Below are 25,569 nucleotides of genomic sequence, written 5' to 3' on the forward strand. Positions count from 1 at the left end.
TTGAATCAACACTTAACCACCTATTAGTCACTGTTCTCCAGAGAAGTAGAACCAATAGGGTATGTACATAGAGAGGAAGAGAGTGATTATGAAGAATTGACTCTCATGATTGTGGAGGCTGACCAGTCCAAAATCTGCAGGGTGGGCTGGCAGCCTGGAGACTCCAAATGGCCAGTATTCTAGTTTGAGTCTGAGAGCCATCAGGCTGGAGAACAAGGAAGAGCCAATTTTCCAGTTTGAGTCCAGTCTGTCTACTGGAGAATTCGCTCTTACTTGGGGATGGTTTATGCTTTTAGACCTTCAAGTGTTTGGATGAAACCCAACCTTGTTATTCAAATTGATCTGCTTTATTCAAAGTCTTCCAATTTATGTGTTAATCTGATCCAAAAATACCCTCACAGAAACCGTAATGTTTGATCAATTATCCAGACACCATGGCCCAGCCAAGTTGACAAATTAAATTAACCACTATACCATATTAAATCTCTCCCCTCCTTCACCACCATTTCTCCTGTCCCAGCCACCATCCTCTCTCATTGGTCTCCCACTTCTGTCTAGTTTTGCCCTCTATCCTGACTTTGCAGAAAATCAGAGTTCCCTTTTTATAAGATATATCAAATACATTGACTCCCTTGCTTAAAGTTCTTAAATGGCTTCACATTGTACAGATGGTACAATCTCCTTATCAAGGCTACAGTGACTTAATGACGTGGCCCTTCTACTTGACAGTCTCAAACTGTCCCACTTTCCCTTACTTGCCACCTCCCAGCCACTCATTTGTTTGCTGGAACACAGCCAACTCTTACCCACTGGGCTTGAACTTGCTGTTTCTGCTGCCTCATCTTCTCCTCCCTTCTTCCCACAGCTCCCTTCTCCTCAACCCCTTTTTCCAGTGTTTCTGCTTATTCCCCTTCATCTCCCATCTAAACAGTAACTTTAGCCTCCTGACCAATCTTCACCTTTACAACTTCTTTGTACTCTGCATTATCGGCAGTTTATTTTTAAACCACAAATCCAGTCTCTAAAATTTCTGTAATATAAGGTTCTTAACCTTTTTTGTTCCCTAGATCCTTTGACAGCTGACTAAGCATATACATCTATTATCCTTCTCAGAATACTGTCTGAAAATAATAATTATAATGTTTTGCTAGCTACCTTCATAATTAAAGGTGTTATAACTGAATCCTTGTCTCCTTCCAAAATTCTTATGCTGAAGCCCTAACCCTCAACATTATGGTGTTAGGAGGGGTGGGGGTTGAGAAGCAAGTAGATTTAGATGTGGTCATGAAGGTGGACCCCATGATAGGATCAGTGCCCTCATAAGAAGAGGAAGAGACAGCAGAGTGCCTTCTCTCACTGCCAGGTGAGGATACAGCAAGAAGGTGGCCATCTAAAGCAAGGAAGAGAGCCTTCACTAAGAATCAAATAATCTGCTCTCATCTTGGACTTCTCAACCTCCAGACCTAAGAGAAATAAATGTTTTTGGAGCCACACAGTCCATGGTATTTTGTTATAGCAATCCAAGCAGACTAAGACAGAAGGAGACACTATGTTTTACATGATAATCAGTAAAAATAAGGATTTATTTTATTTTTCGTCTAAGTTTACAAACCCATTCAATTCCATCCCAGACGAATTCTAGTAGTTGAGTGCTTTTATACTATAATTTATACAATAGAGTCCAAACTCCTTAGTTAGTTTTCTAAACTCTTTACAACTATCTCCAACGCTTTTCCAAGCCTTTTATATGTACAAAAACCGTGCATCCCTTTGCACTCTAATTTATAGATGTGCAGACTTTTTGCCATTTCCAGCTCTCTTGTATGTTTAGGTCTGTAAATGTGGTCTCTCTGTGTGGGATTTCTTTCTCCTACTTCTTCACCCAACAAACTTTCACGTTACTAAAGACTAAGTGTCTCTAATTTCTCCCCCTCCTCCAGGAAGCCTTCCCTATTCTCTGCACAGTTCAAGTATACCTCCACCTGGTTCTCACAGAAATATTCCTATACAGCAGCCATCACAACAATGCACTACTCTGGTTTTATGTTGGCACCCTTTAATTATCTGGATGGCTTCTTATTTCTTGTGTTATCTCCTGTGCTTAGGTCACAAGTGTTTAATACATTTCTGTGTAATCAACTGATAATGACTTGAACCCAGGGTAGCTTCGAGGCTCCTGTGGAATAGTCAGAAAACAAAGACTGAGCATGGATAAATAGAAGAAATCATCCCATGTGAATTGCCCTGGTAATAGCTTTAAAGTAGCAGATGAGGACTTGCTTAATAATACACAACATGATGTAGTAACTCCAACTTGAGCCTCACAAAGACTATTTGAAGAGAAGGTAAGCAAAGGGGAAAAAGAAAGAAACTTGACTTTGTTCAAAAATAGAATAGGGGTGCCCTGGTGGCTCAGTCAGTTAAGAGTCCAACTCTTGGTTTCAGCTCAGGTCATGATCTCACGGTTCATGGTTTAGGCCCTACATCGGGCTCTGCGCTGATGGTGTGGACCCTGCTCCGGATTCTTTCTCCCTCTCTCTCATTCTCTCTCTCTCTCTCTCTTCCCCTCCCTCATTCATGCATGCTCTCTCTCTCTCTCTCTCTCTCAAAATAAACAAATAAACTTAAAGATATATATAATAAAGCCTCTTCCAGGGTGCTGGCTAATCATCCCTGTTTTAGGTGATACTTTGGCAAAATGAGCTCTTTTTTATTTCCTAATATCTTCAGAAGAGTTCCAGGATAGACAGTAGTGACAATTGATTCTATGTTATAGCTGTTAAGGTGAGTTTCCTGTTTTTGTTTTATTTTTGTTTTCAATTTTTTTATTTCTTGTCCCACTTTCTGCATCTTATCAAATTATCATATACATGTATATATATACACACATTCATATTATATGTCTGTGTGTATATACATACATACATACTAACACATATGCAGTGTTTTCTACCCTAGGTAACAAAACTATACTAATTTTTATTTCATTCAACACCCACTCTATTGTAGCATAACAGTAATATACCCAGAGTAAATATTTTTAAATATTTGTTCAACATAGTTTGCCAATTGCAAAGGATTCATGTTCATTAAGATGTATAATTACTTTCATACCATATGCTGTTCTGATATAAATTAAGGTTTGATATTTGAAAGAGACACCTATGATTCCAAGATTAGATCACACTCAATAACCTTTTCTTGTAAGCATATAACATGCTTTATGACTTTCACTCAGAGTTTGGGGATGGGAAAAGTGTTATTGGCATCACAACCCACAACCCCACTTCCAACCTTCCAACCTCATGTTTTCCTCCTCCGTAGACATAATGGTGTTATCTCTCAGTATTTTTAGTTTAGGCATTAAATCTTGAAAATATGCGATCTACATGTGGGGAAACAAAGGGATATGTTACATACAGTGGATAACAAATCGCCATGCTTATCCCACACATGTTGTGAAAATGTCCAGGGGCCAAAAAACCAGGACCAGTAGGGTGGAAGCATCACCCAGGGGCTTTCTTATGTGTAAGAGGTTACTGGGGCTGGGGCAAGCATGGAGGGGATGATATATCAGGAGTCTTTTAAGTTGCACATGGCAGAAATACAATTCAAACTTGCTTAGGCAACGAAAGGTATTGACACAGAGAATTGAAAAGTCCAAGAACAGTACTTGTTTCAAGCATTGCTGGAACTAGGTGACCAGACAATGTTACCAGGACTCTGTCTCTTGCCGTTTCTTGGGCAGGCTCTTTCCAGATGGTGAGCAAACAGCCATTATAGAAGAAAATTCCAGGGAAGGACCTGGTTTAGTCACTTGCTGGTGCCTAAGCTAATTGCCAAAGCCAGGACATGTATTGGGCTGACTGGCCAGGCCTGGTTCTTACATCTAGTCTCTGTTGAGAAGAGAAAAGATTCAGAGTCAGCTGTATTCAAATTAAATGGCATAGAGTCAACACAAGAAAGAGGTAGTCTATTACCAGTGGACTGTGAAAAGATGAAGTGAACAGATGTCCACTGCTAAGTAACGTTGTGAGAAAGTAGCTCATGGATGAATGCTATAGTTAGGAGAAACCAGTTTTAAAAGTGAGAAGGTCAAAAAGTATGTGCTAAATTTAAGGAGCAAATAAAAGACTTAAGTAAAATTTGTGGTTGCAGTTTTGAGAGGGATTCATTCACTTGCTGTTGTGATAGAAAATAGCTGGGCATGCAAGGCTTTGGTGAGAAGATGCTGTTTGAGAAAAGACCTGAAAGAGCCACGGAGGTATCTAGGAGAAGAGCATTCCAAGCAGAGAGAACGGCACATGCAAAGGAGACGATGAAGTAACCGAGGGCCAAGACACCGTCAGGTGTGAGCAAGCAGGGATGATGAGGAGGCCATTGCTGGAATCTCTTAGCCATCATTTAGTGACTGAATCACAACCTGTGAGAGTCACAAGGCCATTGCTGCCCCAAGTTCATCACCAGGTATGATATGTGAGAGTGCTGAATTCTCCCTCTTCTTGGATAGGAGCCTGAGTTGTAACTTGGAGCTCCCGTGGGTAGTTTACAAAGCCAAAGGAAGGGAAAAGGAGGTAGAGACTGACAGTCAAGAATAAAAGTCCATTCATTCATTTATTCCTTCATCCATTCGTGCATTCTTGAAGCGTTATTTGATATCCACTTGCTATTTTCAAACAGGTAACCAAAGCACGAAACAGTAGGACAAAACTCGCTCGCCTAAGTGGTTTTACAGTCTAGCAGGAGTCATCTAAGAAGACTGGGCGGGCTACACTGGCAGGACGAGTGGGAAGGAGGCAGGATTCATAGGCCTAGGCCTGTAGGAGTTCAGAAAGTCAGCAAGGGGAGCAATGTCAGTGACCTCCCATGCGAAGACAGAGGCTGCCTACCCTGTGAGGGTGGGGAGATGACTCTTGCCACTGCTGAGGTCAGCACACAGGCGCTGCCTCCCTCTGGCTGCCGCTTGGCATTTCCCCTTGTTGATGAAACATCCCAAGGTCTCCAGGCTCTTCCCTGCCTCTACTTACTAAAGGTGGCGGAGGAGGGCTATAGAGGGTAGAAAACAAAGACAGTTGGACACAAAATGTCTCCTTTTGTTTCTACCCTGCATCTTCTTTTCCCAACATGTTGGAAAAGAAATTTTTAGAAAACATAATTCTACCTCTTTTGCTTATAAAATTCGATGCAAGAAAGATACCTTCTTTTTTACCCCAAGTATAAAATGAAATATTCATCTTATCTATAGTTTAAACATAAATTTGCACTCATGATGAATTAAATGAATGCTTGGTTCTCATAGCACTTAGTAACCATTAGCTCCAGGTTATAAGAGGCCCTGGTTGATCAGCTTTTTCACGAACATGAGTTTTGAAGTGACCAAAGTAGTTTCAGGGCTGTAGGCTTCCCGGGCAAACATAGCCGTGAGGAGTAGTGAAAGCCCAGGGGGCATCACAAATTGGTGGTTTGATTTGGCAGGCCAGTGTTATTCTCCTTTACTCTTTAGTTTATTTCCAGAGTGTCTAGGTAGGGCATGAATTTTTCAGTTTGCCACAGCACGGACCAGTTTTGAACCACTCCCTATTGTCTATATCCACACGTTTCACCATCTTTACCTTCTCTTGAAAGCAGGGAAACATCTTATCGTAATTCTATTAACTTCCTAGGAATATTAGACATTTAATTCTGATGTCCTCATGGGCCCACATGCTCTCAAGCCTTAAAGTCCCTGGGTATCACTAAGAGCCCAGATAGTGACAGTTTTGCCAGTCATAAGAAAATGTCTGTCTAGAAAACAACAAATCTAGCATTCTCTTTGGGAGTCTCAAGGACAGGATTAGGGTGGAGTCAGTGAGGTGCTTGCCTCAAGGGTGAAATTTAAGGTCACATCAAAAAAAAAATCAGTAATTGAGACAAATGACATATTTTTTTAAGTTTATTTATTTATTTTTGAGAGAAAGAGACAAAGCACAAGTGGGGGAGGGGCAGAGAGGAAGTGAGAGAAAGAAAATCCCAAGCAGGCTCCAAGCTGTGCAGAGCCCAACGTGCACACCTCACAAACTGTGAGGTCATGACCTGTGAGCCAAAATCAAGAGTCAGATGCCTAACTGAGCCACCCAGGCACCCTGAGATAAATAATAATGCAGTACTTGCAAAATCAAAATTAATGCAAAAATATCTGTGATAAGCAAAATATCAAAATTTCAAATAAAGACAGGTTTCTGTTTGCATGTCTGTGACTCTGCATTACTGCACAATAACATCAGTCCTTTTCAATCAGCCTCCGTTCCCTGACCCAACAAGGCAAAGAAACCCATGGCCACCAACAGGCAGGTTTATGATGGGTGACAACGGTGTGCCAACAGGTTGGGCAATGAACGTGGGGCTTTCTATAGACTCATGTCTAGACCTTTCATTAACCTTCCCACCTGGTTCAGGATGTAGGATAATGTTTAAGTAAGTATATATGCATAAAATTGCACACTTTCCCCTTTACCCCAGGCTTCAGTAAGGCACAGGGAAGAAGTTTTATTTTTTCTTTAAGTTTATTTATTTATTTTGAGAGAGAGTGTGAAGGGGCAGAGAGAGGGAGAGAGAAAGAATCCCAAGTAGGCTCCGCACTGTCAGCGCAGAACCTGATGTGGGGCTCGAACTCACCGACCATGAGATCATGACATGAGCCAAAACCAAGCGTTGAATGCTTAACCGATTGAACCACCCTGGCACCCCCCAGGGAAGCAAATTTAAAGTCTTCTGTGTATAATTTAGCAGTCTGTATGAAAATGTCTGTCTTGTGTGGAACAGTTTACAAAATATATTCAGCATGAGCCCATTTTAAATACCTACCTATATATTGATACAGATGTAGATAAATAGATAAGCAGATGGTCTTTGGGAAGAGAAGAAGGCAGATAAACAGGCAGACAAACTATATAAAACTGTATCTCTAAATGTTAAAATGTTCAATTGTGGGTAGCAAATTGTGGATTATTTTTATCTTCCTTTTCTTATTTATATTGTTTACCTCTCTACAATGAACCCATATTATTTGGGTAATTAAACAATAAAATTATTTTAAGATTCTTTTGACAACCCTATGTGCTTTCATAGCCTGATCACATGCGATAAGATGTTAACCAGAGATGTTTCTCTTGGTTTGGTGCCATCTCGGAAACACTAAATATGCTGTAATTACCAATAACACATACCTGTAAAAAAAAAAAAACAAATCAAGTAGCCAGTCTGCTGGAAAATGTACATTCAAAATGTGTTTGCCACTTTAATAGAATTCTCCAAGAGCATTTACTAACTCGTCATCTCAGAGCTATAACCTTGCCCTCCTTCCTGATGACTACAAATTTGTTTCCAGGAAAACAGGACAAAACTTCAATTACACAGGAGTAAATATGTGACTGAAAGAGGTGGTGGGTGTGGATGCCAGCCTTACCTACATGATAGGCAGGCATGAGTTTTAATCCCCTAGGAAAAAAGTTAGGTGAGTTGTTGTTAAATAAAGAAAACCCACATTTCTAATGCTTATTAGCTAACATTTAGCTAGAAGGGTCACCAATCGTTAAATTATTTTTATAGGCAGCTTAGCAGAAGCTGTGTTTCCATGACAACAGACAATATATGGAAAGGTTAAAAAAAAGTTAATGGGATTTGTGGTGATCTCAGTAATGCTCTATGGAAATCACTCATTAATTTGATTTTCCTATTTCTCAGGCTTCCCTGCCAACTGCAGAACTGGATTTTCTGGGGCTGACTGATGTTGGAAATAATACATTTCTGAGAGCTTCACTGTACCTTTTTCTTGAGGAGTTGAGAAGGAGAGTTTGATAATCCCTCCCTGATCTCTCTATGAGCTGAATATGGGCAGGTACCTCTGTGAAAGACCCATAGCACCCCTCAAACTGACCAAGGGAAGTGAAGGTTTGGTCAGAGCAGCAGGCACAAGTTTATCTTTATTTTCTTCTGGAATCCACATTAGCATGTTTGCTTATAATTAAATGTTTTATGAGGAAAGAGAAATCAGCCTACTTTCCAAGTTTCTGAACTGAGTCACTGGATGGATGATGGTGGAAAAGATTGAAGGATGAGCAGAGTGTGAGCAGAATGATAGGAATTGTATTATGCCATGACTGAACATTTTAGACCCAAAAGACTACTTCATGCAGACATGGCCATAGTTTTGCTATCAATAGAATATCAGGAATAGTGCCCAGAATATGATTTTATTACCATTTGAAAGATTCACCTGCTGGTGTTGAGGCCTTTTTTACTTGTCCTCAATGTAGTTTTAATTTTTTTTTTTAAACAAAAATACAAGAGAACAAATCTACACCTTTACTTATTTACTTTTCAGTAAGTTTAAATCCTTGAGGGATACAGCATCTCACAGGTTCTGTGGCCAATGGCTTTAGCAGGAAGCTTGCTTTAGAATTTGGCATGAACCATGCCACTGTTTCCATGAGCATGAGTTACTTTTCCCCAGATTACTCTGGTTTTGTTCAGTTTGCCACCAGGAGTCACTGTGTTATTCCTTGCTTTGTACACATAGGCACATCTCCTACCTAGACAGAATTCAGTTTCATCTACAGCATAAACACCTTCAATTTTAAGAAGAACTATGTGCACTCCCTCTGGTTCCAGAGACCCTGCTTATGGCCAACAAAAGTGGCCTTGGACCACAGCCTTCCAAACATATTTGTCATTTTAGGGGTCCTGTTCCCAAAAGGCATCCACAGGCTCCAAGATGGTGGAAAGAGAAAGACCAACTTAGTTTTAATTTTTATTAAAGTACTCCAGATGTAGATGTTTTAAAGATTTCTGCTCTTTTTTTTTTATATATATACTATTTATTTTTTTTTTTTTTTAATTTTTTTTTTTCAACGTTTATTTATTTTTGGGACAGAGAGAGAGACAGAGCATGAACGGGGGAGGGCCAGAGAGAGAGGGAGACACAGAATGGGAAACAGGCTCCAGGCTCTGAGCCATCAGCCCAGAGCCCGACGCGGGGCTCGAACTCACGGACCGCGAGATCGTGACCTGGCTGAAGTCGGACGCTTAACCGACTGCGCCACCCAGGCGCCCCTATATACTATTTATTTTTGAGAGAGAGAGTCAGGGAAGGGCAAAGAGAGAGGGAGAGGGGGAAAATGTCAAGCACACTCCACACTCTCAGCATGGAGCTCATCACAGGACTCAAACTCATGAACCTTGAGATCATGGCCTGAGCTGAAATCAAGAGTCATCTGCTTAACTGACTGAGCCACCCAGGTGCCCCCAGATGTAGATATCTTAGAAGCAACAAATTATGTTGCTTTCTGAACAGAATTTAGAATCTATTTATTTCCATATCTTGAATGGTCTATATTTCCTAGTATCACATTGACTTTGTGTGTGTTATGTATAAGTTAGAATCACATTGTTTTGTATCAATGTGAGGCTGCAATTATCCTTAGTATGTCTTTTAGGATTATTATGAGCTTCTCTGATGTGTCCTTCTCCACCTTAAAAATTCTATTAAGGAGCCAAGAGTTTACAAAGCAAATAAAAACAGATATTCACAGGGGCACCTGGGTGGCTCAGTTGGTTAAGTGTCCAACTTCAGCTCAGGTCATGATCTCTTGGTTTGTGAGTTCGAGCCCCATGTCGGGCTCTGTGCTGACAGCTCAGAGCCTGGAAACTGCTTTGGATTCTGTGTCTCCGTCTCTGTCTGCCCCTCCCCCACTTGTGTTCTGTTTCTTTCTATCAAAAATAAATAAAATGTAAAAAAAAAAAAAAATTAAAAAAACAAACAGATATTCACATGTAAAAAAAACCAGAATCCCAACGTTGACCAGGAAGACCACTAAACAGTGTATATTAATATAGACTTACAATGCTATTGTTTTCAGTGTGACCATGAATTCAGTGGAAGAAGTTTAGAATTATCATTTGAAAAAGAAGTGATTTTTTAATTTTTGTTTTACTTTTATTTAAATCCAAGTTAGTTAACATATAGTATAAGAATCATTTGAGTAGAATTTAGTGATTTATCCCTTAAATATAACACCCAGTGCTTATCCCAAAAAGTGCCCTCCTTAGTGCCCATCACCCATTTAGCCCATTCCCCTGACCTAACACTCCTCTGGCAACCCTCAGTTTGTTTCTCTGTATTTAGGAATTTCCTATGGTTTGCCTCTGTGCTAAGTTACAAGGATGTTATGTTGAGGTATAGATTTGGGAGATAAGTAAAAGCATTTATCCTACCAAAAAAAACCTTTAAGGTAAAAGAATGCCTAGACAATATACTGCCAATATGGCTCCAACCCATGAAAGACCTTTATCAACATCATATCCCACACCTGTTGAGACCCTAATCGGATTATGGTTAAGTCCCGGATACTTACTCCAAAGTCTTCTGTAGAAATCACACCAACTCAGAATGAAGTAAAAAACTCTTTTAAATTGGCTGTATTAATGATGCTTCCTGACCCTTTTCTGTGTGGTTTTTTCTCCCAATTAAAAGTTTCACTCAGTATCAGTGACAAGGAAAGACCCTTTGATTCGGTAAGGACTCATCCCTACGTGACATCAGCTTTCTTCAAAACATTAAATAGGCACCAGCTCCACACAGAGCCGAGTAGAGTTCCTAAGGTATAAGTTGTTCCTCCTCAGATCACTTATTTCCATGATCTTCATTATCATGAAGGCTTTGACATAATTTTCTTTTCCTTGGTAGGGAATTCTATATGCAGATGAGTGTCAGAAGCTGAAGGGAGTCCACTGGCCATGTTTGTCTATGGTGGGGACTCAGGGTCAGGGCAAAGTATGACTTATTAGGAATTTCACCAGGATTGATCTAGGAAATTTAGAGGAAAAAAGAACAGAATCAGACACTTCAGGATTTAAGAACATTGCTGTTTCTCATGGGAGCTGTTTACCTTCTAATACAGGGTACTTAGAAAATGGAATTAGAAGGAAATTTGAAAAGGATGGGTGCTAATGTACAACGTTTTAAAATATAGTATCACCATTGCAGGAACGATGATTATGAATAATCAAGAATCTGATAGCTGACTTGTGTGGGGATACATCCAATAGAAATATTAACTTATTAAAACTGAAAAAGATAGAATGTACTGCATCAATACATGGATTAAAACAAAAGCCAGGGACGGGGTGCCTGGTGGCTCAGTCAGTTAAGGTTAAGCATCCGACTTTGGCTCAGGTCATGATCTCATGGCTCATGAGTTCAAGTCCCGCATCAGGCTCTGTACTGACAGCTCAGAGCCTGGAGCCTGTTTCAGATACTGTGTCCCTCTCTTGCTCTGTCCCTCCCCCACTCATATTCTGTCTGTCTGTCTGTCTCTCTCTTTCTCTAAGAGTAAATAAACATTAAAAAAAAGCCAGCAGTTTCTCGGAATTATGTATGTCTCTATAATATTTAACTTAGCAAAACCTAGAATAGCTTTCCATTGGATACTTCTCCAGAGTCATGAAAATATTCTGAGGTGATTTAAGTCAAGTCTTAGTGCCTGTTATGAGTTGAATTGTGCCCCTCCTCCCCAAATGCATATGTGACCTTATTTGGAGATAGGCTTTTGACAGAGTTAATAAAGATAAGATAAGGTCATTATGGGGTCAAACTCAATAAGATTGGAATCTTTACCAAAAGGGGAAATTTAGGGGCACCTTGGTGGCTCAGTCTGACCAAGGCTCAGGTCATTTCTCAGTTTGTGAGCTTGAGTCCCACACTGGGCTCTGTGCTGACAGCAAGGAAACTGCTTAGGATTCTCTCTCCCTCTCTCTGCCTTTCCCCAACTTGTGCTTTCTCTCTTTCAAAATAAATAAATAAAGTGTTTTAAAAAGGCAGAGGAGGGGATGGAATTTGGACATAGAGATATCCACTGGTGATGTTAAGAGACACAGGGAGAAGATGGTCATTTACACATTGAGGAGAGAGGTCTGAAACAGATCCTTCCCTCCCAGCCCTCAGAAGGAACCCACTCTGCCAACACCTTGATTTCGGACTTCTGGCCTCCAAAACTGTGAGAAAATAAATGTATGTTGGTTAAGCTACCCAGACTGTGGTACTTCACTATAATGCCTCAGCAAACTAATACAGCACAGAACAATCCCATCAAGGACCAAAGTGATTGGTCCTGACTGGAGGCTTAGGCTTCATCCTTCTTTCCCTTATCAGGGTCACTGATGTCAGACTGGGAAGCCAGAGAGATGAAATGTGAGACGGCACTATGTCAAATCAACTAATGAGGAAAAGAAACACAGAGCCACTGGAGTTTGATTACTCTCATGATTTATTAATATTCAGATTGAAAAAGGAGCCTTAGAGCCGCAAGTTACGCTAATTGGCACATTTGCTTTATTTTATTTATTTATTTATTTATTTTCAAAACAAACTGGGTTTTTGATTTTTTTCCTTTTTGTTCATTCCATCACATTAAAAGGAGGAAAAGAAAAATGGTTTTGAATTCACTCGATATTTTGGACTCCTCAGATGAACGGAACATTGCACACACACTTGGAACAGAGAGAGATAGAGAGGAAAGTGGACTCCCACAGGGCCACACGCACCAGATCAAAAAACTTGGATACAGTGCAAGAATTTCCCGAAATGATTGGATCATCATTACCAAAAACTCGCCATAACAACACCAAGAAACAAAAAATGTTTAAGCCACACTGTTTGACTTGGGATCTTTCCTGCTTTTTTTTTTTTTTTAAATGTTTGCCACACAGAGAGAAAGAGGGCTAGTGGGTAGGAGAGGACAGACTCACGGACGTGAGCAGGACAGGAAGGGGAACTTCAGAGTGGAGTTGAGAAGAGGGATGGGGAGAGACAGGGTTCAGGAGAGGGGAGAGTGGGGACGTGGAAAGCCATTTCTTAAAGTTCAGGCATGTTCTTGGTCCGCCTCACGTTCTTCTCCTTTACCCTCATCCTGCCGGGCACTTTCCTTAGGTTTGGTTTCATCTACAGCTTCTGAGGAAGAAAACAAGAGCGGGGAGGGGAGAAAGGGGTTAGTATTTTGTCTCATCTCTTCATATGATAGTGCAATGCATGTCTCTTTTTCATACCATTTCATAAGAGATTTAAGATAAAAAGAGATCATTGTTATCTCACTAATATAATTTCCAAGTTCAGAAGGGTTTACCTCCAGGAGGCTCTTCAGTGACATGTATGGAAGAGCTCAGGAACAAAGCTGTGATATTAGGGGAAGGAGCCACTAAACAGAAATTACCACGGTCTTTAATCTCTCAGCCTTGCAATCAAGATATCCATACACAGGCTCTTCAAATAAGGAATTGACAACAAGCTTGTATCTCTTTTCAATCCATGTCAAACTGATGTGACAGATAATTTCTGTGGATCGTTGAACAGCCATTCCAACTCTCTCACCTCTTATTAGTGATGTCATAAAGGTTGGAAAGTAAAATAATTGAGTTTCCAGATCCCCTTGAAGCTAGAGGTATCCATGTAACACAGTGATGGCCAATTAGATAGAGACAGAATTCCTTGAGGAGGACCCCAGAGAAGGTCTTTGCTTTACTTTCTGTTATTCCTGATAACTGAGACATCAGACAATACCTGGTAGTATAGCAGCTATCTTGTGACCATGAGGACAAAAACTATATATACACTAAGGCTGGTGGAGCAGAAAGGGGAAAAAACTATCATTGAGTGACCTATCAGTCTCAGACAACTTTACCTCAGACTTTTTCTTGTTATGTGAGATAAATAAACTTTAAACTAAACCATTATAGTAGCTTTTAGTTTCTTGCAGTCAAGAATATTCCAACTGAATATACTTATCCATAAGGCAATGTGCTTTGTTTAACACGGAAGACTGTGTCTTTTTAAAGGATAGTTTCTTCCTCAGGAAGCAGGCAAATTTTCTAACTTTTCTGCCTGGTTTCCTGATAGAACTCAGTCAACTGATTTCACATGACAGATGGTTCACTAAGACGCCAGCTAGTGGAAAGAGAATTCCTTTGCTCTGAAATCATCCATATTGCTAACCTAAATTCCTTGTGTTGGGTGTCCCCCAGATTATCCCTGGTTTCAATAATTTGCTAGAAAGACTCACAAGACTCAGTATATAGTCCTATTCATGGCTATAATTTGCTACAGTGAAAGGACACAAAACAAAATCATCAAAGGGAAAGTTGTATGGGGTGAAGTTTGGAGGAAACCATGCACAAACTTCCAAGAGCCCTTTCCCTATGGAGTCATACAGAATGTGCTTAATTCCTCCAGCAATAAACTGCAACATGTATGAGATGTCAGCCACTAGGGAAGCTCATCTGAGCTCACAAGTCCAGAGTTCTTACTGGGGGCTGGTCATGTAGGCACCCTCTGCCTAGCATGTACCAATTCCAGACTCCCAGAAGGAAAATGGATGTCCAGCATAAACCACGTTGTTTGCAACAAGTGTTTAGGCACAATAAAGACTCTTAGGAAATGGTGAGACCCTTCTCAAAATTCAAGTTCCTAGATTCCAGCCAAGGACCAACTTTACAAGCATCCTAAGAAGTGAGAGATGTTGAGACTAAAGAAATCGAGGCCTTTTAGGAGACCGCTAGAAGAGTTCACATAAGTGTATGTTTCTTTCAAATCAGTCAACTCTATATTTATATTCAGATGAAGTTCAACATCTACATACAAATAAGACAACTGCTGGAAATATATTTTTGGAATTCTTTCTTTGGAACAACCATCTAATAATATTCTTTTAAATCTGTCAGTAGCAGAAAATGTTTATCTCCTTGGAAATAAATTTGAGTTTTAGAATCAAATGAGGCTGGACTGGTAAATAAGGTAGCAGCTATGATGGTTCATTTTAATGTTACAACGACTAATTTTTGACCAAAATTTTTAAGTTTGATTTATTTTGGGAATTTGTAGCTGACTATCAGTCACTTTCCAAATGTAATTATTATAGTAAGGCTACCTAGTATTACTCATAAAGCCATTTTATTGGGCCTAGCCTTCTTAAGCGACCATTATTACTCTTAAAGAACTGGGATACCAATCATATTTTTCAGGAAAAATTTTTGTATAAAACTAACTCAATTCTGATCATTGTAATACTCTATGTACCAGCATTGTCCCTTGTGGATTATAGAACTCTGGTGAACTAATGAATCAGCTAATTTTCTGCCAGAAGAAAGCTTTCAGGTTTATTTCAGTGAGTTTTTTGTTTTTGTTTTTTTGTTTGTTTTTTATAGCAATCTGGAATTTGCTCAGAGAATTTACTTAGTTCCTTAGCTCTACTCAAACTTTTGGATACTACAGGTATCCCCAAGGTGGTTTACTACCCGTATCACCCAGGAAATAATGAATTTAGTGCCCTCTTCAGACTGCAAAAAAAACCAGAACATTAATTTAAACTGGCCTGAAGCATATAGAAGTTTCAGGTGTAGGAACAAGACAAGACTTTAAGCCTTTCTACCTGAAATAAAAACTTGGGAGCTATGAGGTAGATTTAAGGGAGGCTGGGGAACTTGAGAGAAAAGGTGGAAGCAGAATGTCTGTTTATAGAAAAGGAAAGAACATTCCAAAAGGAAAAACAAAAGAACAAAGATTCAGGTAATTCTGAAAAGCAGCCACACTTTCTGTCTTCTGTCAGAGTGGAATCAGGCTAAATTCTCCCAAATGCCTGTACTTTCTCTTGTCATCCTTTGCCTGGGCCTGGGAGAAAGAGTGAAAATGGCACCCATCTCTTTATTCTGGCAGGAAGTGCTGCTGTCCACTCCCTGTTAAGAGAGCTTCAATATCTACATATTCTTTCCTTTAAATGCTTCAAAATATTTGAAATATACTTATTTATTCATTTACTTGTTCAATAAGTTGTTATTGAACACCTGTAATGTGCCAGACATTTTTCTAGATATTGAGAAGAGGTGGAAAAAACATTTAAGACTCATTTAAGTCTTTCACAATATACCTTTAACAGACAATGAAATCCATAATCATAGAATGGCAGGGAGAGAGGCCTCAAAGAACATCCAGTCACTAGACATAACTCTTTAAGGGTAACAACAACTTCATTTTTGCTCAACTTTGAACCCCCTGTGTCTAGCACAGAACCTAGTGCAGGGAAGGCCCTCAATAAACATTTGTTGAATGAAAGAATGGATAGACATCCTCACTTCATAGATGAAGAAGCAAAAATCCAGTTGTTTCCCTGAATCATACGGTTTTCTCATGACCTAGCCAGAACAAAAACCTAGAACTTCTACTAGTCTGTTTCCCATTACATCAGGTGGTCAAACTCGACCAGAGAAGGTCAAGATCAAATCAGTTTTATTCAGCACTAGAAACAGGTAGCTAGGGTCCACAGGCTTTTAGTGACCTAAAAAACTTCTGAGATTAAAAACAAACTGTTGGATCCAAAATTTAAAATAAAAAACATAAAATTAAAACTGATGAAGTTCAATTAGTTGACTACAAAAGGGAACATGTCAGTCAACTAGCTGGAACTCAACTGAATACATATAATTATATATACATTATATTTTATACGAGATAAGATTAGTTTTTTATTTACTTGATATTACTGAATACTGAACAAAGGAGTCATCTCTGTGTTAGATGTAGGGATGACTAGCTGGTAGAAATAATATGTGTCAAGTCAGTGGATTCAGCTACATTTTTATAGGCCACCAGGAAATTATGGGGAGAAAAATATGGAGGAAGGAAACAATATAAAGTAAGAATCTTCCACAACCACAAAAGCAGAACAAGAACTCATAATGATATATTTTTTAAAGCATACACAAAAACAAAAACAAGCAAACAACAATAAGCCTACATGCAAGTGAAGGAAATGGTGATCAAATATGAAGCACATGTCTGCTCTAACCAGATCCACTCGGAAGGGAGACTGTGTATGAGTTTGTGAAAAGTTTTAACCTTAGACAAAGGGAAGTTATTGGAAACAGAATCCAAGTTATGTATAAATGGGTCCATTTGAGCGTGAATGCCAGAGAGAACTTCTGGATATTGCTAACTTGTTCCTTCTCCCTTGAATGCCAATTCTAAACAAGTCACTGTAGTTAATAAGTGATGTTGACCATATACTTATATATCTACAATTTCTTACCTGTTCTATTCAGCAACCTCACTCCCTGGAAAGAATCACAAATGACAACTTTCCTGGCCCTTTGTATAAAGTGTTTAGCTATAGCTAACATAGTTGAGCACCTCCTATAAGCTCACAACAATTCTACATGTATTTGTGTCATTTCATTTAATCCTTACAGCTCTTTAATCAGTCCATTTTACAGTTGGGGAAGCTGAGGTACTTAGTGAGATGAAGTTACTTACCTAAGTCTGTACTGTTTGTAAATGGCAGCAGTGAATTTCAAACTAGGACAGAGACATCTAGGCAGCTTCTAATTTAGATTCCTCTCCCTGCCCTTATCTTTGCCCAAGAAGGATGGGTGGGCTCAGAGAGGGAACCAGAGCAGGGGGTCCACAGGTGCCTAGGCCTGCAGCCTACACAGTTCAAAAACTGGTCTTAATACAAGCAGCTCAGAATGGAGGGAAGAATCTTGATTAGTCTTGAACAATATGAAATCTGGTCTTGGCACTCTCTGGCACTAATTACATAATTATAAATGCTAGGGATGAGTTAATATGTAATCTTTAGTATTTTGTGCAAAAACTTTGATCACCATGGTGAGTGTCAGAGATAAATGAATGGCTGAGGCCAGCTGGTCACTCCAATTATCATGATCCAATTAGGGTAAATAATCACATTCCCCATCTAGAGGATCAACCTCCCTCTGAGACAGTTATTGCTTACGAAGAGGCGAAGAGGCGGTGGAAGCTAAAGACTGAATGAGATTTTCAGACCAAGTGACACAGAACAAGTGAGTGCAAGTAAATGGGCCCAGAACTGGCAAAAGGGGAAAGCCTGAAGTCATTGATGTGATTGTTGAAAGTCAGCAAGTTAAAGAGTGGAAGTGCTTTTTCTTTTTCAGTTTAGCTCTGAATAGCAATTTTGCTCATATTAAACATGGAAACCTAATATTATTAAGACATTACAAGAAAGGCAAGTTTAAATGAATCATAGGTTATGCATGTACCAGATGACCAGTGAACGTATTTTCATTAACAGTCATTACTATTCAATACCTAGTGATGGTTTCTCCCCCACAAATCAGTCTTCACCAAGGGAAATCAGCCCCACAAATCCAGTTTTATTATGAGGCATAATGTATCCTCCCAAACAAATAAAAAAACCAAAACACCCAAATCCAAAAACTGATGATGCATTTTAGTAGTTTGGTCTAAAGGGGGGGGGGAGTATTTTTTTTAATGAAATTGGGCAGTGTTTTATAATTATATATATTAAATTATTAGATATTTAAATTCTCAAAAACTATATATAGTCACTTTGAACAGGCGATGTTAGCTTCTGGTAAAGACCTGTAAAATTCTCTGGCACTAGCATTTTAGCCTTGACAAAAACATTACTTCTTTCAGACCCAAAGACCTCTTAGAAATGACCATGTTCATTAGAAGTCTCCATGAATTTTATCATTTCTGTGTTAACTTAAAAAGAAAGCATCATAGAAAGTAAAGTCATGTATTCTTAATGTTCTGGAGTTAAACACACTAAAAAAGGGAAGAAAAAGTGTGCTGCTCATTTATTCATTTATTTATTCAGTGAAAGGTCCTGAGCCTATGTGCGTTCTACATGTTTCAAATATAGCAGTGGTGCTATAGCAATGAAAACACCAAGTAAGATAAGAATCCCTACCTTCCTGGAAATTATACACCAGTTAATCACTAGCACATTTATATGGCAGTGTATTATTTGTTGGAGAAGGAGTGGTAAAGGAAAAAGTGGTAGCTGGACAAGAAGCACTCAGCCCAAAGGGGCATAATTTCTCCTGGATTTGTAAAGTTGAGTATCTTTAAAAAGTTTCTAAATACGGAAAACCCTGGTAACTTTCACATTCTCAATCCACAACCATCATTCCTTTTTTTTTTTTTTTCCCCAACGTTTATTTATTTTTGGGACAGAGAGAGAGACAGAGCATGAACGGGGGAGGGGCAGAGAGAGAAGGAGACACAGAATCGGAAACAGGCTCCAGGCTCTGAGCCATCAGCCCAGATCCCGACGCGAGGCTCGAACTCACGGACCGCGAGATCGTGACCTGGCTGAAGTCGGACGCTTAACCGACTGCGCCACCCAGGCGCCCCCACAACCATCATTCCTAAGGAAGATCAAGACCACATTAAAACAGCAATAAAGGGGCACCTGGGTGGCTTAGGTGGTTGACCATCTGACTCCAGCTCAGGTCATGATCTCATGAGTTTGACCCCTGCATCAGGCTCTTTGCTCTTAGTGCAGAGCCCGCTTCAGACCCTCTGTCTCCCTCTCTCTTTCTGCTCCTCCTCCCACTCTCTCTCCCTAAAATAAATAAACATTAAAAAAAAAAAAAAAAACAACAGCAATAAAGATGGAAGTCATTTCTTTATGTATTTGAAATAGTGTGGTGGTAGCCTTAAAACAGTAAGGGGACCCAGGTGGATGATTTCACAGTGGTGCTTGAAAGATGTATGCAAATTGGCTCTCTGATCCTTACTGAAATAGAGTCTAGAAGCAGCTCTTGACTTGATGCATCCCATTCATTTCCTCGAAAGGGTGAGAATAGCACGTCTGCACATTCTGTCGGGAGCAGATACCAGGAGCATATGCAGCAGCGGCTGCTCGCGTGCTCAGTCGGGCAGTTCGGCTGCAGTGCTGCTGGAGGGATGGCGGTGTTCCCAGCTGCTATCGCCTACCCTGAGCTCTAATGGCCCTGTTTACTGGCTCCAGTCCAGGCCCCTCCTCAGCCCTACATTACTGAAATTAGGTTGAGTGGATTTCCGAGTAAAACATTATCTCTTGGGACCTGCCCAGCTCTCCCCAGCCTTGTCAACATTGATTAAATAGAAGCTGCTATCATCCTGGGGCCATGCCTACAATTACTCTACCAACCACTCCAGGCTGGGGTGTTTGCTTTCCCTTTTTGTTTTCACTTTTCTTAAATATTAAACGTTATCACCTCAAAGGCTCAAAGGAAAGTAACAAAAAAAATTCTGAAGCTAACTCACACACATCCCTTTGTCACTTACATGGTCTGGAGCCTGGATCATGGCTTTTGGTGGGCACTGGGATCCACATTTTGACCTCCACTTTTGGCCACTTTTTAAATCTTGTTTTACACTTTAAATTTCTTTCAAAGCATTGAGCCAGGATACACCATTTTCATGTCAGCAGAATGATGCAAATATTACCTATGCCCCCCACCTCTTGCTTTTTGAGCCTTCGAAAGAGAGGATAATTCTATTGCTTCTAACACTATTCACTTGAGGATTTTAAAGAGTAGCAAGCAAAAATTTAACCAAAGAGAAAACTCAAAGGCAGCATGATGGTGGGGTCCCAATGATATTTGAAACTACATACACATGTTTACTTTTCTTAAAAGTTTAGGCCTAGAACCAAGCTGATTTGTATTCTAGCCTTGACTTTGCCACCAATTAGTCATATGATCTCAGGGAAGTTATTTTTCCTTTCTATAAAATCTATACAAATTCTATAAAAACATGAATAATGACTATTCCACCTTATTGCAGGTTGTTTGGAGGTTGAAACAAGAAATCTGAAAGGACTTCATAAAATTTTAAATGCAGAATGAAGTACATTGAGACTTAAATGCAACCTGTGAGATTTGGGTAAAAAAGACCCATCAAGTTTAATATTCTTATCCCAGGAAGATAAGAACCATTTCCCAAAGGAAAACAAAAAACAAAAAACAAAACTTCTTTCTCAGATAATTGATTAAGAGGACTTCTCCACTAGAATATTCCTGTAGTCTCTGACTCTGATCAGAAAATAAGGATACACGTGATGTGTTAATAAATAATAATAAATTTAGTTAAATTTAGTAGATGTGTTAATAAATAATAATAAATTCAGTTACAGAAGTTGGGAAAGAATCTAGGATCTCTAACGTTTGAAATGAAAGTCAGTGTTTTTTTGGTCTCTCTCGTTCCTTCCTTCCTTCCTTCCTTCCTTCCTTCCTTCCTTCCTTCTTTTCTTCCCTTCGTTCTTTCTTTTCTGAAAGAAAAATGACCCAGAGATTTTTGTTTTGAAAAAATTAAAACAAAAGCCAAAGAACATACAAGTTGACTGGCCTTGAAAACTTCTTAAACAATCTCAGTAGAAAATGTCTGCCAAATCAAAAAGAATGAAATCTTGCCATTTGCAATTACGTGGATGGAACTAGAGGGTATTATGCTGAGTGAAATTAGTCAGAGAAAGACAAAAATCATACGACTTCACTCATATGAGGAATTTAAGAGACAAAACAGATGAACGTAAGGGAAGGGAAACAAAAATAATATCAAAATAGGGAGGGGACACAACCTAAGAGACTCTTAAACTGGAGGGGTTGTGGTAAAGAGGATGGGCTAAACGGGTTAAGGGCATTAAGGAATCTACTCCTGAAATCATTGTTGCACTATATGCTAACTAACTTGGATGTAAATTTAAAAAGTTAAAAAATTTTAAAAAGAGGAAAATGTCTGCCAAACCATCAAAAATTAGTGTTCTAGCTTCTGCCCCCATTAGAAACATGCAGAAAGATTTTAAAAATTGCAATTTATGTGTCTTGCATAGTTGCCCTAAATCATTTTTGGAAAAAGATGGTATAAATGAATAAAATTAAACAGTGTTAGCATTTCTTACCATTCTCATAATGAATAAGTCAACTTTTAAAGGTTAAAAATGACAACAAAATTGGAGGAGTTTTACTCTAGCATAACGTCAAGGCAATTCACCACCTCATTCTTCCCCTCAGCTAAACTACGTGCCAAATGGGCAGTGGAAGCTGGAGATCTAGTGAGACACAGCTTTCTGTTAGTCCACAGGAGGAATGGAAGATTGGGAGTCAGCATGAACAATCCGTGGCTCCTCGGACACTGAGAAATATGGAGAAAGGTCACATTAGGGATAGAAAAGTGATGCTGTGATATTGAGTGTTGCTAATAATGATGATCAGAAACAGTTCAGCCTAGAAATTAAGTTTTTCCCCTTTTTTTGTGGGGAATTTTTTAAATAGCTCAAAATGCCATCTAATAGGAGTTCAACTCTGCATTGCCCCCTTTTCACTTCACAGTAGCCCAGGTGAGGAGAATCCTAGCTGGGAGAAAGGCTTAGCTGCATGTCTCTAGCCTTTATAAATTCCATTGTCTTAGAGGCTAGGAAGATAACATTAATGTGAAAAATCTGACAATAGATAAAACCAGTGGTAAGGTCAAAAGGCATTTAAAAAATGTTAAAACACTCTCACTGGAAAAATAAAAGGGAGCATGATATCTGGAGTAAGACTCTAATTGTACTGAGAAGATACATTTGTGGACTCTGATTTCAAAATGGAAGAGGTTCCCTTTAATCTGAATAAAAGTCATATTCATCTTCAAGAACCAACTTCAAATCAGGAGCCCTGAATAATAGTACTGCCTTTTCCATTTTGATAATTTTATATTACAGATCTTCCTCAACTTACAATGGGGTTATATCCCCGAAACCCCATTGTAATTTGAAAGTATCATAAGTTGGGGCGCCTGGGTGGCTCAGTCAGTTAAGCGTCCGACTTCGGCTCAGGTCATGATCTCGTGGTTTGTGGGTTTGAGCCCCGCGTCAGGCTCTGCGCTGACAGCTCAGAGCCTGGAGCCTGCTTCAGATTCTGTGTCTCTCCATCTCTCGGCCCCTCCCCTGCTCATGCTCTGTGTCTCTCTGTCTCTCAATAATAAATAAACGTTTAAAAAATTAAAAAAAAAATCATAAGTCAAAAATGCATGTAATACATCTAACCTACTGAACATCCTAAATTAGCCTTGCCTATCTAAAACGTGCTCAGAATACTTACACTAGCCTGTAGTTGGGCAAAAGTCATCTCACGCAAAGTCTATTTTATAATAAAAGTGTTGGATATCTCATGTAATTTATTGGATGCTGTCCTGAAAGTGACAAACAGAATGCTTGTATGAATACAGATGACTGTATGGGTGCAGAATTGTCTCAGGTGTATCGGTTGTTCACCTTTGTGATCGTCTGGCTGACTGGGAACTTCAGCTCTCTGCCACTGCCCAGCATCATGAGAGGATTGTACCACATACTGCTAGCCTAAGGAGAGATCAAACTTCAAATTACAGTTTCTACTGAATGCATATCGCCTTCACACCATTATAAAGTCAAAAAATAGTAAGCCAAATCATTATTAAGTCAGGCATCATCTGTATTCATATTTCAAGATTTTTTTAGTGAATGAAGTAAAAAAAAGTAGTATCTATTTCAGATTTTATACATGGCCTACCAAAGCAAAAAGAGGTAGCAAAAAAATTAGTTCACAATATTGGCTCTCCCTTTGCTCGTCAGTCAAGTTTTCACTACATCTCTACATCCCTACTTATGCCTTGCGGATGAGATGTCCTATGTTCTTTGTCTCAGATGCTGTTGGCACCCTCTCAGGTCCCCATTGCCATCTTCCAGCCACCGGAGGTGTTGGCTGCCAATGGCCCACTTCTGCTCCTGGAATGGGGATGTGAATTGTGAATTACCTCAACCAGAAGTGTCTGAAAAGTGATGTGTTGTCTGCCCCACAAGACTCCAGGGCCCTTGTTTTTGGGCAAAACCGTCTATTGGTGGTGCAGTTTGTACTTCAAAGTTCTCTGTGGGATCAGGTTGAGACTTCACTTTTCCAGTACCCACATCTTGGACTGTCTTTTTCCCCTGGTCTGTCCTCTTTCTCACCCCTTACAGATTTCCACCAATAAAGTATTCACATAAGAGTCCCATCTCAGGCTCAGATTTTAGAGAATGGGACCAAAGTTATTCCTTTAACCAAAAATTAAGGACTGGAGTTGGAAGGGAGGCCACTCAATTACCTCAGTCAATGTGTGTAGCAAATCTTCAGGGTTTGAATCATTTGGGTTTGCTGCTTAATTGTCTCTCATGACGCAGCTCAAATATTGTTTCCATACCTCCAAAGCTATCCTAGGCATAATTAGTCAGTTCCTTCTCTTTGTTTATATGGAAATTATATCTCTTGCATTATACATTAGTTTGTGGTATCCTTTTGTGTCTTCTTGACTGTGAACTAACTTTTCAAAGGAAAAGGATCCATTTGCTAGATTTCAAACTTCTCTAAGGAAGAGACTTTTTTTTTTTAGTTGGTCTACCTTTTATTAAAACCATGCTCTGACAATTATAGATAATATAAGTAATAAAGCATTTCCCCACCATCAGGGAAGTGCACACCCACCCACCCACACCATTCTTAGTATGCCACTGCTTGTAGGTTTTAGCATCCAGGCTAATTTCTCAAGAAAGTCATCCATTATCCTTTAGACCAGTTCCTCCATCATGATCCTCAGGCAGAGATGATTTTAAATTTATTTTGTTCACTAATAAGTCCCAAATGCCTAGAAAAGTGCCTGGCAAATATTTATATGTATATTCATATTTATATTCATATTCATACGAATTTATTGCTTTCATGAATCAATTCACTTTTTTTTTTAATTTTTTTTACACTTATTTATTTTTGAGAGAGTGAGACAAAGTGAGAGTAGGGGAGGGGCAGAGAGAGATGGAGACACAGGATCGGAAGCAGGCTCCAGGCTCTAATCTGTCAGCACAGAGCCCGACACGGGGCTCAAACCCACAGACCATGAGATCATGACCTGAGCCGAAGTCGGACGCTCAACCGACTGAGCCACCCAGGCTCCCCTCAATTCATTTATATCAACCCCAACTCCTAGTATCATGCTTATCACAAGATGAGCATTTGATATTTTTAAGGGAAAGAAAGTATGGAAAAATGGAAAATCCCAAAAATGCTTTGTGACATGTAGATAAAACCTTAATTTTAAACCTCAAGCAGAAAAACTTGTAATGATGAATGGTGAACTTGTAATGATGTTCTGAATTTCAAAATGTTGGCTAATAAAAAGGAACCAAAACATTATTCTGGCTCAGAGCCATGGAAAGCATTATGCCATCACCCTCCTTTTTTTTTTTTTCTTTTGGCTGATTTGAATTTTATGTCTATCTTTTAAGTTTATAACAAATTACTCAGATAAAAAAAAAACAAATGTAAAAAATAGATATTTACTAAAAGCATAACTATTTTTAGATGGCATAGAGTAATGAATAAGAAAGCTGGTTCTAGAGTCAGACTATTTGCATTTAAATTCTATCTCTGACACTTACCATGACTTTGAGTGAGTTACTTAACCTCCTACTGCTTCATTTTCCTTATCTGTAATTGATGGCAGTATTGTTACTCACCTTATGGAGTGGTTATAAGATTTAAGTATGTTAATTATTTAAGATATTTAATACTGAATGGTATATTTCAGTAAGTGCTCATTAAGTGTTGGCTATAGTATTAGTGACTGAATGGGAACTAATACTGGCTTAATGTTTACTATGTGTCAAGCATTGTATTAAGGAGTTTCAGATAAAGGCATTCAATATGCATCTTCCTTGTTTTTCTATT

The 25,569-nt window shown here is 39.3% G+C and overlaps 1 protein-coding gene and 1 pseudogene across 1 annotated transcript in view; both read right to left on the minus strand.

Moving 5' to 3' along the window:
- Nucleotides 1–8,367: 8,367 nt before the first annotated feature.
- Nucleotides 8,368–8,711, minus strand: LOC124527043 (60S ribosomal protein L35a-like; annotated as a pseudogene).
- A 3,703-nt stretch (nt 8,712–12,414) lies between these two features.
- The window catches only part of GAP43 (growth associated protein 43), a 101,463-nt gene continuing 88,308 nt past the window's right edge, over nt 12,415–25,569 (minus strand). Inside the window, exon 3 of the mRNA XM_047098549.1 lies at nt 12,415–12,985. Within this exon, the coding sequence (XP_046954505.1) occupies nt 12,897–12,985 (89 nt within the window). The 3' untranslated portion in view covers nt 12,415–12,896. The remainder of the gene's footprint in view (nt 12,986–25,569) is intronic.

The sequence above is a fragment of the Lynx rufus genome, unplaced genomic scaffold, assembly GCF_022079265.1.
Source record: "Lynx rufus isolate CCGP_SWC_20201006 ecotype Redwood Valley unplaced genomic scaffold, mLynRuf1.p SCAF_5, whole genome shotgun sequence".
Taxonomy (NCBI): Eukaryota; Metazoa; Chordata; class Mammalia; order Carnivora; family Felidae; genus Lynx; species Lynx rufus.